We start from the raw sequence: 16483 nt of genomic DNA, 5'->3' as shown, positions 1-16483 counted from the left end.
TGTAGACAGATGTGTTTACTGCAAGACCTTTCTGTGCCTAAAAATCAGCCTCATCAAAATTGCTAAATGCCTTGCTCAACTACCAATGTCTTTCTGGCCCAGATCATGATAGATCAGTAGTTGGTGATTACAGTTGGTTTATGTAAATGAGCCTTTTGGCTTATTTCTGTACAGGAGGTACCAATAATTGGTATAAATTATCCGTAAAAACCAGGCATTTCTCTTCATTTTGGAGTTTAAAAAAAGACAAAATCGTTAAAGTTTATTGTAAAAGGAAAAATGTCAACATTTTACAAAAAGAAAACTCGCGGTTCATAAAGGCAGATGTTTCAATTGCAGAAAAATATTTAAAAGGTAGGGCCTTTAGTGTAAGTGGAAAAATAATTAAATAAAAAGGAGTTGCGATGTGCTTTGTCGTTAATTAAGGTAAGAATATTACCTGTGTATTTTATCGTAAAGTAAATTTAAGTAAATCTGTTGCCAGTCATGCATTGTATCAGAGCCTGCAACCTAATTTACCTATCTGAGGTGGGTTTTTCTTTTTTTTCCCCCCCATGTCATGTTATATCTGCAAAAATAGTTTTATGGGTAGAAAAATTTTGTATGTATTCCAAGAAGTAAGTCTGTGCGTGGGTATTTTGGAGTCCTGCGCTCCTAATTGTTTGCCATTAACTCAGTGGAAAAATGATGAAAGAAAGAACATAGAGGATTTTCTTTCCAGAGTAGTAGTTTTGGTCTATGGATTACTCGCAAAGGATCGCTACAGGGTCAGGAGAAATGTAGGTGGCCATGTCTGGCCATGCTTCGTCTTCCACAATAGCCCTGTGATTTCTTTGGCTCTCCTTTTTAGGCCACAGAAACTTCCTTCATTTTTTTTTTTTTTTTAAAAAAAAAAAAACAACAAACCCCTCAATAGCAACAAAATGTTCTGCTCTTGCTGCTTTCTAGCTGGCCCTGCTGAAACGTTTTTCAATATTCCAAAACCTATCAGTTTGCGTGCACAAAGTCTTAATACATTCAGTTATTTGCATGAAAATCCTCTCCCAAAGCTGTTGGTGAGTACACATTCAGAAGTGCGTACATTCAGATACTAATAAAAGAAATGTATCAATGTAGTTTGATTAGATACTGATTATTTTAATAGCAAGCATACTGGGGAGCATATGTCATGCTACTGATTTAAATCTAATCTCCTTACAGAAATACTAAGTACCAGTGCTTCCTGTATCTGAAATGTCTTGGAATGCTGCGATGGACGATGCAAACGCTGAGAGATCAGTAAGACCTTGTGGGCTGGGACATAGAGGAAATAGCCGTAACTGTTAGAAAGCACTAAAAGTTATTGCAAAGAAAAAGTATAGAAGATAATTATAAAACAAAACATGATACTAGCATCCGATTTGCGTACTGTGTAATTGATGACAGCTTTTTGGGAATACCTGATTTTACAGTTTACATAGCTGCTTCTAAGTATTGCTTAAATTGTTGCACATCTTTCGGGACGCAGGGTTCTTTTGTGACTAACCATATGTCCTCTGCCTAAATGACAAGAAGTACCTATCACAAAAAGCTGCCCTTCCTCAGAAGAAACTCATGCGAAAGGAAAAAGTCTTCTCAGCTTTCAGCATGAGAAATGACAAACACGCATGCTGATGGTTACCCTTCCTTGTCTGCTTCCCAGGATGGTTTAAATCCATAGCAAAGGGAAGGGGGGTAAGGAGTTGCTGCGTTTTTTCCCCTTCCCCAGGAAGCCTTGTCAAAGACAGCTTTTGCCAGGGACAGTTTTGGTTTCTCGGTGTCCATTTGGCTCAGCCGTTAATTTGTGCCGTTTGCTCCACTCTGTGGCATGATCTCCCTTCACGTGCTGCTGAGCTATGGTTCCAGTCTAATGCTGTTAGCAGGACCGTGAACTTCTCTGAAATGTAATGATGAAGATTCTTCGGGCGTTGTAGCATGTAGAGCCTGTTGTGCCCTGACTGCCGTTGCTTTCGTTTTCCCCTTAAAGAGTGGATATTTAAAGAAAGAAAACAACAAATTACATACAGTTTTGAACTGTGTAGCTAGAATCTGTGTTCTTGTTACACCAATTACCTTCAGAATTAGGCAGAAGGGAAGGCTCTGTTCTCAGGCAGAGCCGCTTAGCCTCACTGACGCTGGCAGCATTGTACGAACGTAACCAAGGCACTCGGCTTCCCACTGTCCCGAGATGCATCAGATACTGGAGTACTGACCAGTGTAGCAACCTCAGCTGATGAGCCCGTTCCCTTGTCCATCACTTCTTTTTCACTTTGTTTTCCTTTGTCGTCTCGTTGATCCTAAGAGCTGAAATGGTTTGCCTCTAAAAATGCAGTGGCATTGCTTTGTAACTTGGTTTGTAAATAATGAAAATAAATGAAGCTATGGAAAGTTGACTACCTTGCCACTAACTAACAAAGATACTGAAGTCTTGGATTTATTTCCCATTTTCCAAAAAGTCTCAAGCGCATTATTTTAACATTTATATTAAATGATTATTTTCCTTAGTAATAGGTAATATGTGAAAGGATAAGACAAAACCAGAATCTTAAGGTTTTTAGAAAGGTGAAAATACCGCCATTTCTTTTATATAAATCAGAATGCTCTCCTTGTACCGGCTCCACGCCTTAACTGCATCCTGGCACTTCCCATGCTCTCCACGACTCTGTCATTGCCCAGACTGTATTGACTTGCCTACGCAAGTCCATTAGCAGAGAAGCCAGAAACCCATTCAGACCCCTTCATTTTGCTTCCTGTTCCTTCCAAGTATCTCGTGAATACAGCTTCCTGCTGGGGAAAAAAGGAAGGGTGGCTCCAAAGCTGGCAGTTTTTCTTGGCTCTGTAACTTAGCTGCCATCCTAGCTGGTATTCTCTGATCTTCAGCCATAATTACTTTTTTTTTTTTTCGTTTCTCCCCCAATGTAACAAATGGCCAAAGTGGGTAAGGTTCAGTGGTTTTACTTCTACTGCTGCAAGATACCAGTGGGCAGTTAAGCCTGGACCTAGCACATACTGAGGGCAGATTTGCCAACTGTTCGATCATCTAATGCTGGCGGAGGAATTTTTCACGGACAGTTGAAATCACAGGTACCAAAATTCATTAAAAAGAATTCCAAAGACTTTCTGAATGTGGACTGCTTGCAAACCTGCATTACAGTGTCTTCTGAGACTGCAGACAGCCTAGAACAATGCTTGTACGTATCGGTGTTAAGAATTTTGTTGCTGATTAAAGCACAAAGAAGCTAAATGTTCATGTTGGTAACATCTGCACAGCCAGCTTGAAGAAGCACTTTCTGGCATTGCCAGAGGATGAAGCATGGAAGAATGCCATTGCTTTTACTTGTCTCACCCACTGTTCTTTCACTGGGTGTGTTCAGTAAAAGCATCCTACTATCATCCAGTTATTTTTTTCAATTTCTATCAGAAATAAGTGAAAATGGTTCTCTCTGTTATCTTCAGAAACATACAGAAGTGGTGTGAGCACATCTGTTTAGATCCTAGACTATCAGTTGAAACTATTTTGACCCCAGAAGGTTAGATCCCAACGCGGCAGTGAATTTTGTCAGTGCATTGCTTTTTTTTCTGTCACTTCTTAACCTCTGGTAGTGCAATAATTTAACAAACTCTGGTTGTTGTTGACCTCTAGCTCTGTTTACCAACCTGGATGTGATCACAGAATTTGAGAGTGTTTGATCTGATAGTCCACTGCTCCTTTGAAAAGGAGTAGGAGAAAGAGAGAAGGCAATCCTGTCAGATACACATGGTGCTGGCAAGAGGCGAGCTCTCTGGAAGGTATTCACTCATGCTGTTTACACTGAAATGAATAAAGTTTCACAGAGAATGAAGCTTTGCTCATCAGACTTTTGCTGCCTGCTGTTTAGTCTCGGGCAGATCAAGAGTTGCAGGACAGCAGCCACATGGATGGGCCCTGCTCCTGACACACTTAACCACGCATGGTCAGGTCATGAGTATAAACATCAGGCGGTTGCATGTGAAAGAAAACTGAAGAAACTGCTTGAAATAGTCTGGTGTCACTTCTAATGACAATAATAATATTAAGGAATACCTTTTTGAATATGCCATCTGCCAAGCATTGTGCTTTGGTTGTTTGCCTCTTACCTGGAGAGCAGAGCAGCTCTGTAATTCTTTGAAATCTTTGTGTCTGATCTGAAGGGTAAGGAGCAATTCTGCTCGTCTGCTAGCTGTCGTGGTGGTGATGTGTTACTTCCCGTCAAGTATGAACAGTTTAAATTGCGACAGAGAGTGGTGTTTTGGCTTTTGTGCATTCTCTGTGATTCAGTGCTGCGCTTTTTGATGTTTGGATTCATGTGATCTTGGCGTCTTCGTGGGTTTGTTTCGTCCTGCGCTTCTGACCAGCGCTTTGGACTGATTTTCCTTGTAATTGCTGCCTTGCGCTGCAAATTTGCATGTTGGGTCTGATGTTGGGTGTTGTGTCACACTGTTGGCAGTAGCCTTGTTGTTGCTATTCTATGCTCATTTTGCTTTTGAGATTTCCCTCGATATTACTCAAGACGACGTAATGCAGCACAGATGGAATTCTGTTGAAGAAAGGGATAATTAATCTCTCTGTAGTTCTGCTTTTCTGATTGTATCACCTTGTGAGATTCCCTCTCACCCATTTCCCCAAGTATTCAGTGTTGTGAATACCTTTTTCAGGTATTTTTCCTTCTCATTCCTCAATTATGTTGATCGGTTGGAAATTATTTTTCCCATTAGAATGTCTGCCTTTTTGCTAAAGCTGGAAGAACCAGAATGCCCTTAATACTGTATTTACTTCAGTGTGTGGTGTGTTATGGACAGCTTTACCCCACTATTCTATTTTTTTTACCCCTTAAAAGGAAACATAAGGGAAGGAGGGTCAAATGTAGGAGAGGTCTCCAAGTTCTGTGCTAAGGAGGTGAAAGTCCAGGAGTAAGAATCTTTTAAGAATTCCAGAAGAAAAAGCCCTGTAACTCTGTATTTAACTGCAAATTATAGTTGCGTAGTGCAAAATGAGATTTACCTGCATGATTTCGGTACCTAAACATAGGTGCTTGGTGCCGTTTTTGATGCTCTCTGGTACTCCTTCTGATGTCCCACTGCCGTTTTAGAAGAGGGCAAGTCTTCTGTAGGTCGTGATAGCTGCCATACCCATTTTGGACACCTTATTAGACATTCAGGCAACTGAATCCCACTGGCCGTGAACAAAATTAATTTCAAATGCAAGGCAAAACTTTGTAAAACAAAGATTTCTTTCTGAGAGTTATCTGTATTTCAAGCAGATGAAGAAAACAATTGCTTGTGTTTCCCTAACAGTGTTTGAAATTCGACCATGACCGTACTACGATCTATTCAATGCAGTTTGTGCACCTATTTAACGAGTCAGTTGCTAAACCAGAGGTGTCTGTATGCTAAAATACTCGTAGCTTCAAGCAGGTTTAGCAAAATTAACAGTTACAACCCACTTAGTTACATCAGAGAACAGACCTTATGGGCTTCTCTAGCCCAAGTCTTTGCCTATTTACACTTGTAAGCATATGCCATTTTTAGGTGTTGAACAGTTTTACTGATGTGGTTGCTAAGGTATATTCATGCTAATTCTTTTGAAGTCTTTTTTTTATGTTCTTTTTTTGCTAGACCTACCCATGCTTTATTTGGAGAACTGCTTGGGTAGAGGTGCTGGTATTCACAGCTTTTTTTCCAATTTCCTATCAGTGTTGGGGTTTTCTTTATTGTATTGAGACTGGCAATACTGGCAGGAGTGTATTCTGAACACCCAAAGACGCATCTTTAACGTCGTAGTACTGTACAATAATGAAGCAAAGACAGGCACAGCGGCCCCGTCGAGCTGCCTTCATCTTTCTTAGGAAACGAAAGGTGGACGGGAGGACAGCGACGCTGTACCAGTCCAGTTGGGAGTCCCAGTAACCTTTCTGGAAACCTTTCCCATTCTCACCTGCTTTTGCAGGTCTGCATAGATGTAGCGATACTTGACATTCAGCGCAGAACCCAGACACGGGGCTGGACCTGACCTTTTTTCCAGCCAAGAACTGCCAAGCCGTGCCGCCCTGCGCCGGGCAGAGCGCGGAATGCCAAACACGCGGAGGAGCGAGAGCGGGGCTGCAGCCCCGGTGCAGCCCGAGCCCCCGGCGGGCCCCGGGCCGCCCTCCCCGCCCTGTGCTGCCGCAGCCCCCGGGGCCGCTTCGGGTCCGTGCCCGGTGCTGGCGCCCGGCGGCGGGCCAGCAGCCGCCCCTGCGGTGTCCGCTGAGGGCGGGCAGGGGCCGCTTCTCCGCTCTGCCGGTACCCGACGGCGGTAGCCGAACGCCTCAGCGGCAGGCAGCGCGGCGGGGCCGCGCCTCTCGCCGTGACTGGGGGGTGTCGGGGCCGTCCCGGCTGCCCCCCCTGCCGCGCTCCGGGGCTGCCCCCCTCCGGGCCCCCCCCCCCCCTCCCGGGGCTGCCTCCGCGGCCCCCGCCCGGGGCTCCCCGGCCCCCCCTGCGCACAGGCGCGCTGGGCGGCGCGGGCAGGCTGAGGGCAGCGGCCTCGGCGCGGCGGCTGCGCCTGCTCGGCGCGCGCTGACGTGCCGCGGCCGGGCCGGCGGCGGGGGGAGGGGAGCAGGCCGCGCGCGCTCGCGCCCCGCCGCCCGGCCCAGCCCCGCCGTCGGTGCAGGCCCGGAGCCGGCGGAGCCCGGATGCCCGGCCGCGGCGGCGGCGGAGCCCCGCGGCCCCAGCCCCTCCCCGGCCCGCGGCGCGGCCGCCCGGCGCGGGGGGAAGCCGCACAGGTGAGCCGAGGCGTCGGGGCCGGGCCGGCGGGGGACGGGGACAATGGAGGCGGCTAGGCCGCACCGCAAGGCCGCGCCCGGGGCCTGCCGCCGCCGCCGCGCCGGGCCGCGGCCGCCCCTCCTGGGGCCGGCGAGCTGCCGCGCCGGGCGGGGGCGCGGGCGGGCGGCGCCGGCGGGCCCTGCGGCGGAGGGGGCCTTTTCGGGCGGCCAGAAAATGGCGGAAAACAAGATGTCGGCCGGCGGGGCGGGGAAGGCTGCGGCTCCGCGGGCCGGCGCGCCGCCGGGACAGGGGTTATCCCCGCCTCCCCGGCCCGCCGCGGGACGCCCGCCCGTGCCGCGGGCCGGGAGCCTGGCGGCGGCCCCTTCCCCGCGCCGCCGCCCCGCGCCCTTCCGCGGGCTCCTTTGTCTCCGCGCTCCCGCTCCTCCCTCCGCGCCTCCTCCCCCGGCGCGGCGGCACCGCCGGCCGCCCAGCCGCGCCGACCGGGGTGCCCGGGGCCGCCGCCGGCCGCTCCGCCGTCGAGTCGGGCGGCTGCGGGCGGGGGAGGCCCCGCTCCGGGCTGCCCGGCCGCCACCGCGGGCCCGCCCGCCCCGCTCCCGCCGGCCGGCGGCGCGCCCGTTCCGCGAGCACGCGCGGGGCCGCTCCGCGCCCGCGCAGCCCCGGCCGCACCCGCGCAGCCCCGGCCGCGGGCAGCCCCGGCCTTCGGCCGTCGCCCTTCTCCGCCCCGACATCTTCTCTTGCGGGAAGTTTTGTGAGCGCTGTGGATGTGACACGTAGATGTAAATTCACCCGCTTTATTTATTGATGCTGGAGCCTGAAGCGCCTGCCGGGCACTAAGGCAAAAATCTCCTTCGCTGGTCCCCTTTTATCATTTTAGATGGGTTTAGGGTGTAAGTTTTCCTGGATGCTTTATAGGTGAACGCAATAAAGGACTTCAAAATGGATATGTTAGTTTTAGATACCCAGTCTTCTTTCCGCGAAGGGCTCGTGTTAACCCACACGTTATTTTATGAATTGCGTTCTTCTTAAGATTTCTGCATAAGCAGGATGTTTCTCATTGCATTTCTGTTGGTTGCTGCATTAAAATTTAGCGGGGGAAAAAAAAAAAGAACCAAACCCTAAGTGTCTTCAGGGGAGGATTATTCTCTTGTATTCTTCTCGAACTTGAACGTTAAAGAGATAATTGAAAACATCTGGTTTGGATTTTTCAACTACGTGCAAGTTAGCGTGTTGTGTTACATTGCTCTGTATCTCAGCTGGGTCCTTTTGGTTTAATCAGAATGTCATGTGCAGCTTACGAACAGCTGAAACCTGACAAAGTATGAGGCTGTGTTTTACTTTATTATACGTAAACAAGACTTAAATACTATTTAGGAGAAACTCACTATTTTAAAGGAGTGCTTAAGGGCTGACCATGCAAATACGCTTTATGTGAAAATGTGTCACCTGAACATACTGGGAATAATTGCGTAAACTGGGGAGATGCTGAGCATTTGCAGGATATCACAAAATGCATTAAATACATACTCTGTGTAGATCTATTAAGTTGTAATTGGCATTTTGTAGAAATATTTTTTTTATGTTATAAAAATTTTAGTATGGCAACAATGCCTGGAAGCCAGGGTATTGATTGGGAGCTTCATTCTACCCCCAGGTACAAGAATGACACCTTTTTTTCCTGGGAAAGGTAGAAGTGCTGAGGCATTCTTTTTTTTCCCCTCCTCCTTAAAATACTTTGCTGAAGATCTTTCAATTTAGTGTGTTTTCTGAAAGCTTTCTCAAAGAAAATTAAAATATTAATGGTTATTTTATGATACTTTTATGGGAAGAGCAAGCTAAAAATAAATCAATGCGTGTGTTAAAAGCAATGTTTATAAGGTCCTGGGCCTTTATCAGTTTTTCAATGGAGTGTTGCCATTATAAGTATGTGTTCTTAGGGAGTCCCAAACTGCCAACTATTATCTTTGATTTTAAAAAAATACCGTTTACAGTAGTAATGGACGGTAGTGTTTCTGCCTGTAAACAGAGGGGTCATATATCCCTTTTTTTTTACTCTTAAAATTCCTTGCCTGGTCTCAGCTGAGCTCTGTCTAAGGAAGAGCTTTGGCCTAAAGAACCTGGTATAGGTTAAAATCAACCTTCTCCAGAAGCTAGTTAGAAAGAGAACTATATTTTTCAAAAAAACAAAATAATATCGGATACAGACATATTTAAAAAAATCTAGCCTTGAGATACTGCTCTGGGAGTCTCAGTGTATGTTTCATGAAATTCTTCATTTTGGGATCTGATAGTAACATACGCCTTCCTGGTGCAAGATAGCATGCTACAATTAAAAAATAGACCAGTGAAAATATTAATGGAATGTTGTGAAGTGATGCTACTTTATTGGCTGATGCTAATAAAGCATTTTCACAGTATTTTCTTCTAAATACACGGAAGAGAAGGGGAATTGAGAGGAAAAACTTGAGATCTTAATAGGGGCAAGAGAGGTATGGATAAGTTTAGGAGTACGACAGTATATAGAATTGTGGCTTTCTGCCTTACTTCTCTGTCTTTTTAAAAGGTGATTGGACCACTTCTGTGGTCGTGTGGGTATGTAACGTGGTGTACTACAGAAAGAAGTGCAAAGAACAACAGTTAATCACTGTATTACATTTTTTGCTGTTTCTGATAATAAGATCTGCAGGCACATGTAATGTGTGAAACTAAATCGTCTGCGCTACTGAAATCTGTGAGCAAAAATAGCCAGTTGTAGCAGAATTGTAGGCCTTACCTGTTGTTAATTGTTCAGCATTAGCAGTAAGGGGTTTTCCTGTTGTCGCTGCATTCCTTTAAGACCCAAAAGTAGATATTAAAAAATCATTTGCGATTGCATAGTTGATGCAGCTCTGTCCGTTGTCTGCGTTGAGGGTTTGGCAGAGTGTCCTTAAGTAACGGTTGGAGCTTCAGCGTGTTTATCGCTACTGTGTCATCATCATCCGCTGCTTTTAGTGGAAGTTTAAGGTATTCCTAGTACTATGTGCATAGAAGATGCCATCCCATAACTTTGGTAATTTTTATAGGTCTGTTAGCTACTGGTAAAATACTCCTTTTAGTGATAATTTGCTTTCCTTGCAGAAATTTTAATTTAGATTAAAATTGTAGTCTTACTTTGTATTGAATTTGTATTAAATTGCTTATTAAGAAGGAAGAAAAGCCTAGCATATTCTTCTGGTAATCTCGTATTTATATGATTTAAGATAATTATTTTTATCCATTTACATTAAAAAAGAAGGATTATCTGAGTGTAAAGGCTGTGGTCAGGAAATTGTGGAGTATTGCATTAATTCTGAAATTGCTATATTAAATTAGCCAGTTACGGTCTAGAGCTGTGCCTTACTTTGTAACAGCAAGTACCTATTAGCTGCCTTAAGAGTTTCACATGGCTGTGACAATAATTTAGGAGCGATAGAGCTTGGCGTTACGGTTCTGAGGTTGCTTTGTAATTCTTACAGTGGTGGAAGAATTTTATTCTGGAGCTAAAACTTGCAGCTACATTGAAGTATGATTGTACAATTGGAATTGGTTAGTTAAATCTCTGACTATTTTCCTCATTGATAATGTTTGACTTGTTTTTTTATAATACTGGCTGGTCTGTGGAACTAACTTACTCTGTTACGGCACCATCAAGAAATTACATTGGGGAATTCTTGTAGCTCTGCAAAAAGAATGTTACGTTGGTCATTGTTGTCCCCAAGAATTAGTACTGTAGATTTTAAAGACAGTTTGGGAGAAGCAGGCTTGAGCAGGTAATACAGGGAGAAGGCGTTGAAAGGGTGATTGTGACAGTAGGTGATACAAGTTCTTTGGTTCTTTTGTATTCTCAGTTAAGTTGAAACCTCCTTGGGGTGGATCGGTGGCTTTTTCTTGAAATTGCCATCGTTGCAGACTGCTTGCTGTTTCCTTCACTTGAGGATTTCAGGAGTATAAAAGAAGGAATAATCTCTGCTCAGTTCCTTCCTTGGCAGTGAAGATGCAGTAAGCATACATTGTGTTTTCCACATACTACTACTTTATCTTGTTACTCTGTTTTGTATTTTTCCATATCAAAAAGCCCCAAAGACAAAATTGTACCCGCCTGGCATGCGTGTCTTGGCCCGCACAGAGTAGGCATTCTGCATCACCCACTGCAGTGAAGGCATTCAACACAGTCATAAAAAAGGAGGCAAAGCAATGCAGCACCAAAATGGACTTTTCACATCATCTCACCTCGGTGGCTTTCTGCCTGGCTTGAAGGACAGCTGGAGCATCGTGCAGACCGAGCGTGGTGCCTGGCGCAGGAGCGGCCGCCTGATCCGGTGGGTCAGCCCAGTGCAGCGTGGCCCCCGGCACTGCCAGAATGCCGGCATCTCCCGTCTCCATGGCCACTTGGTTTGGTACCGGGCATCCAGCGCTGTCAGTTCTGCGGAGCCACAAGTGTTGCAGTAAGCATAGTAACTGGCATTAAGATGCTTTGATCTGTTCAGTTTTTAGGGTCTTTTACCATGAACTGTAGTGCCTGTTATTGATAGGGCTTCATCTTTTAACATAAATTGATGTCTTGTCTATTGCAAAGTTTAGTTTACTTCTGGGTTAGTGCGATAGTGCAAGTTGCATTAGGTCCTGGCCCTTCCTGGGTCCCTTGGTTCTGCTGTAGAGGTATCTCGGTGATTTCGGGCACTTAAGCCATTTATTCTTAGCTTTGCTTAGTTTATTATTCGCCTTGCTTGACTATGTTGGCTCTTAACTCTGTTGTGGTATATTCATTGCAGTAGGGCTGTCAAATATGTTGTACCACGAAGTCCTTGAAGTGTCGTACCGTATTTTGGATTCAGATGCACAGACTTAAGCAAATTCTTGCGGTAGGATAGGGGTCAACTTTTTATGAGATCCAGAAGAGCAAAATCAAGGTTGGTACTACAGCAGTAAAAGTACCATGTTTTTGAGACTTGCTCTTTAAAGCATTTGTACTTCCCCATTCATCTCTGCACCACCCAGTTCCAGGTAGTTCTGACTTGAGCTCTTACTCTGCATTCACCTCCCGCAACTCCTAGAACTCTTCATTTTCTGTGTGCTGCTGTCACTTATTTCCAATTCTTGGATATGAGAGGGCAGGGAAGTACGAGATTTGTCTTGTGCGACAGAGATTTTTTTAAGCTGGAGATTTTTCACCTGTGAAAGCCTTGCTCACTGTATACTCCTGTAGCTGCTTCCATGGAGTCACTTCATCTGTGCTGAGAACTTGTGTAAAAGTCTTTTGGGTTGCAGCAAATGGCAAAATAATTCAGAATCCCTACACTTTAATGCTTAGGAGCAATGCAAATAACGTGGAGGAATGCTAATTTATCCTTCTCGTATTTTATGGAAGCACTCTGTCAAAGAAATGTTACTGTCTATCTCTTTCTCTGAAAGGAAGTTTGTGTAGCTGTACCTTATGGAAGAGATTGAGTGTCCTCAAGACAGATGTGATACCAGAAATGGAGATCTTGGTAGAATTGAGTTTAGTGAGAAGCTCAACATTTACTCTCTATGTGTGAAAATTCTTTGATGTAATTGGAATTGCATTGTTAATGAATGCGAGAATCTCAGCAGTAAAACTCCGAGTAAAACTGGCATGGCTGTGTGGCAAGGTTTGAGGGAGGAACTGGTGTAATTTTAAAAGATTGAGGACGGTAGGCAAGTCTGTCAAAAGAGAAACCGGGAAACAGAAGCCCCTAAGCATTAAGGGGAATTAGAAGAGCCAAAGCAACAAAGCAGTTGTCAAAAACAAAAGAAAGAAAATCAAGCTGAAGATGTGACAGTGAAGGATAACAGTGAGGAGCTTACAAAGAGTTGGTGGGTCTGGTCCATCAGAAGCTTTAAAGGATCAGTTTTCTGTTAGAGGGATATTGCAGATAGCTGCATAGGACCAGCTTTTCACTGGCAGCAGAAATGAAGCAGCACAGAAGGGACAGTGCGAAGATGAGATTTCCAGAATAACCTGACAGTTTTGAAATAAAATGTCAACCAATATGGATCCTGACACTGGAATGGTGAATAGAGGTGTCAGCACAGAAGTCTGTTGAGCACTGTCGTTCCTTCAGTAAGTACCATGGCAAGGGAGATGCTGAAATCAGCTGGCCTTTCTTGTGCTTAGCTGTTGCCTGTTCCAACGGGTGGTTCTGCACTGTGCATGCAAATCTGAGGGCTGATTACGTTTTCTACCAGGCCTTTCGACGAGACTTTTTTAATGATATAGAGGGGTTCATACCCAGGCGCTGGAAGAGAAGATCAGCTTCGGCGCTTTTGTTCTTGTAAATTTAGTGCACTATGCAGCTTTTTCAAAACTTACCTGTAATTAAACATCATGTTTGATTAAATTTGCACGTGAAAATTTGTTTTGAAATGTCTGATAGATAGAAGACTGTGAAAGAATCTGGAAAATTGATACTCCCAATACAATTCTCAACTTCCTTCCCTCAACCTTCTTCCATGCAGCTCCACACATCCATAATCACCATTCTTGATAATTAAAGAGTATATACGGACAGGGATCGAGCAAAGGTGACTTCTTCGGGCATAGTTGCCAATATATGTTGGCAGCATGGTAAGGCATGTAGTCAGGAATAGCACGTGTGCGCTGTTGATGTCCGACTTGTATTTCTTCCTTCTACAGACGGTTAGCTGCAGTTTGTTTAAGGCAAAGTTAACTTGCTTATTGGCAGAGTTCCTGCTTCTAGATGATAGGTTACCTGTAACGGGCTTCAGTTGCTCACTAACACGTGTTCCATTTTTTGTTACTATGGCCTGATGCTGCTGCCGGTATTGCAGGTGAGATCTTTGCTTTCGGTCAGTGAGCTAGTACCCTATGGAGATAGTCTCATAACACTGCAAAGATATTTCAGTGTTCAGTTTGCAGTGGGGAAACTGAAGAGTTAGGCAGTTCTTGTGCTTACCGCTGCTAGAAATAATGTTGAAGTCTGTGCCTCTGCATGCTGAAGGTAACTAGAAAGTACTTCCTGGTTAAATTCCACAGAATATAAACAGGACTGTTCTAGGCCAGGCAGTAACCAAAGACTTAACGTAAAAAAACCTTTTAAGTTCTGACCAAGGATTACTGACTTGTTTGGTTTCACCTGCGTGTGTAATTCTTTTGATTATTGTAGGACTACTTATGGATGGAAACATTTTCAGGATTATAGGTCAAAAATGTATAAAAACAAAAGAATAAAGCAAAGTGAATTGTATGAAGTACTGCATGCTTTTTTCTTGAAGTTTTGGATAAATACTTTTCTGTGGTTTTCTTAGTGTGACACATTAATCCAGTAAGGCTAATCAACACAATAACGCTGTTCAACATAAATTCTGATTTTGCTTTTATTGCAGTTACTTGTGAATGAAATTAGCTGAATATGGATCCAGGTGGTGGAAGTCTTGGATTGCAAACACAAGAATCCAAAATGCCTCACACTATGATTATGCAGGATTTTGGTAAACATTTTAACTATTAAAAATAATGAATAAGATCAAGACTGTTTTTCAGGTTTTTGCTATATGTTTATAATTGCTGTCAAGATGTAGCATTGATTAACATAATAATGCTATTTGCATGACTTTTTTTGAGAAAATTCTGAATTTAGGGTGGTGTGTAATATGTCTTTGGATACTTTGGTTGCTGATCTTGGAAGTAGTCACTTATTCCAAAATGTTGAAGTAATTCTGAAAAAAAAAAAAAAAAAGTTAAGTCTGTGGGCCAAAGTGCTTTAGATGAGACAGAAAATGTTATCTGGAGTTCAATGGTTTTGTGGTGTGTGTGCGTAGGAACCATTTTCTCGAGTGTTTTATTCATTGAGATTAAAACTGCTATTTATGTGTATGTTAAAATAATTGACTGTGCATTCTTTTTTATGTATAGTAAAGTAGTCTGCAAATATGACTGCCAGTCAAGAGCGTTAATAAAAAACAGGTTTCTGTTTCTAGCCATTCCTTGCAATGTGGCAAGTTGTTGGAAATTGTATTATAAATACTGCATAAAAATGAGTATTTATTTTTATCAAGGCCTATGCAGTCTAGAGGATAAGAGTCCTTTTATTGTAACAGCAATTAATCTATTGTTACCACACTTCCACTGTCATGCAAGAATTCTGTGAAGGTTCAAATTGCTACTGTAATCAAATGTTTTCTAACTGAAATTTAAAGATGAAATTGCAAACTGGCCTGTAGTTCTTAACATATCAGCATTGTAAAACCTAAATTTGGGGCAAACTCCACATTATGTATTAAAGAAGCGGCATGTTTTGGTTTTCTTAATTTAAAGAATACAGACTGCTTTGGATAGTCTGTCGGGTGAAATGCAGAATGTGGGTTGTTGAAAAGTAACAGATTTGTCCATCTGTGTTTAACTTACCTGTCCAATTACTCCATTGCTTAGATAAACTAATTGCTAATGGAATAATTTTAACACTTTTCTCCTCGTTCATAATTGTTTCATAGTGGCTGGAATGGCTGGCACTGCTCATATTGATGGAGACCATATTGTTGTATCAGTCCCCGAAGCTGTCCTAGTTTCTGATGTTGTTACCGATGATGGAATAACTCTTGATCATGGCTTAGCAGCTGAAGTTGTCCAAGGACCTGACATCATCACTGAAACTGATGTTGTAACAGAAGGTGTAATTGTTCCCGATTCTGTTTTGGAAGCTGATGTTGCTATCGAAGAAGCTTTAGATACCAGTGATCATGTTTTGACTTCTGATCTAATAACAGAAACCGTTAGAGTTCCCGATCAGGTTTTTGTGGCTGACCTTGTTACGGGTCCTGATGGACATTTGGAGCACGTGGTGCAAGACTCTGTGTCAGGAGCCAACTCGCCTACAATGGTTTCAGAAGAAGTTCTTGTAACAAACTCCGATTCTGAAGCAGTCATTCAAGCAGCTGGTACTGTTCCGGGCTCCACAGTGACTATAAAAACAGAAGATGATGATGATGGCAAGAGTACATCTGAAGACTACTTAATGATATCTTGTAAGTTAAACAAAGGTAGATATGAACAGGAAATTATCTGAAGTAGAAGTGGTCTAGTGGGGATAGCTGGACTCTTGCTGCATTCTGTACTGGAACACAAATCTCAAATAATAGTCTGTTGCCCAGTTAATTCGTGGTGTCTGGATTTGGGTTTTCTTGATGAAAAATCCATTATCACCGATACAGCAAGAAAGAGAATGACGTTCATGCTGTTGAGTGAGTGAGTGTGTATGTTTGTGTTTCTGAAACTAGATATTCCTGAAAATCAAGAAATAACACATTGAAAAGTTAAACATTCCACATATTTTGAGTATAGTACTTTTTTTTTTTAAATACACAGATATATTACCATGTTATGTAGATTCATGTAAAAATAACATGTTGGGTTTAATCAGTAGAATCCAGCAAAGAAATAGATTCTTAAGATATCTCACTCATGAAGTTTGCTCTTATGTGTCAACAAAATATTGTTTGTTTAGCTGTATTAAAAATTATAATAGGCATTTTATGGTATGTTGTGCTGTTCTGGACTGAACTTGACATTAAGTGGTTGTGTGCATTAATTGATTGGCTCTCTTAACACTGGAAGGTGGCTGCCCATTTCAGTTTCCACACAACATTCAACTCTGAGGAGAATGTATGGTCCCATACTACTTGTTGAGTGAGAGCT

The 16483-nt window shown here is 43.6% G+C and overlaps 1 protein-coding gene across 2 annotated transcripts in view; it reads left to right on the top strand.

Annotated features, from left to right (window-relative positions):
• The first annotated feature begins 1261 nt into the window (after positions 1–1261).
• ZNF711 (zinc finger protein 711) overlaps positions 1262–16483 on the top strand; it is a 29581-nt gene continuing 14359 nt past the window's right edge. For both annotated transcript variants that reach the window (XM_075720612.1, XM_075720611.1), the window contains exons 1-3: positions 1262–1278; positions 14176–14280; positions 15283–15813. In XM_075720612.1, the coding sequence (XP_075576727.1) occupies positions 14202–14280; positions 15283–15813 (610 nt within the window). In that variant the 5' untranslated portion in view covers positions 1262–1278; positions 14176–14201. The remainder of the gene's footprint in view (positions 1279–14175; positions 14281–15282; positions 15814–16483) is intronic.

This window comes from Pelecanus crispus, chromosome 13, assembly GCF_030463565.1.
Source record: "Pelecanus crispus isolate bPelCri1 chromosome 13, bPelCri1.pri, whole genome shotgun sequence".
In the NCBI taxonomy this organism is placed as follows: Eukaryota; Metazoa; Chordata; class Aves; order Pelecaniformes; family Pelecanidae; genus Pelecanus; species Pelecanus crispus.
This window is presented reverse-complemented; position numbering and strand designations above follow the sequence as displayed.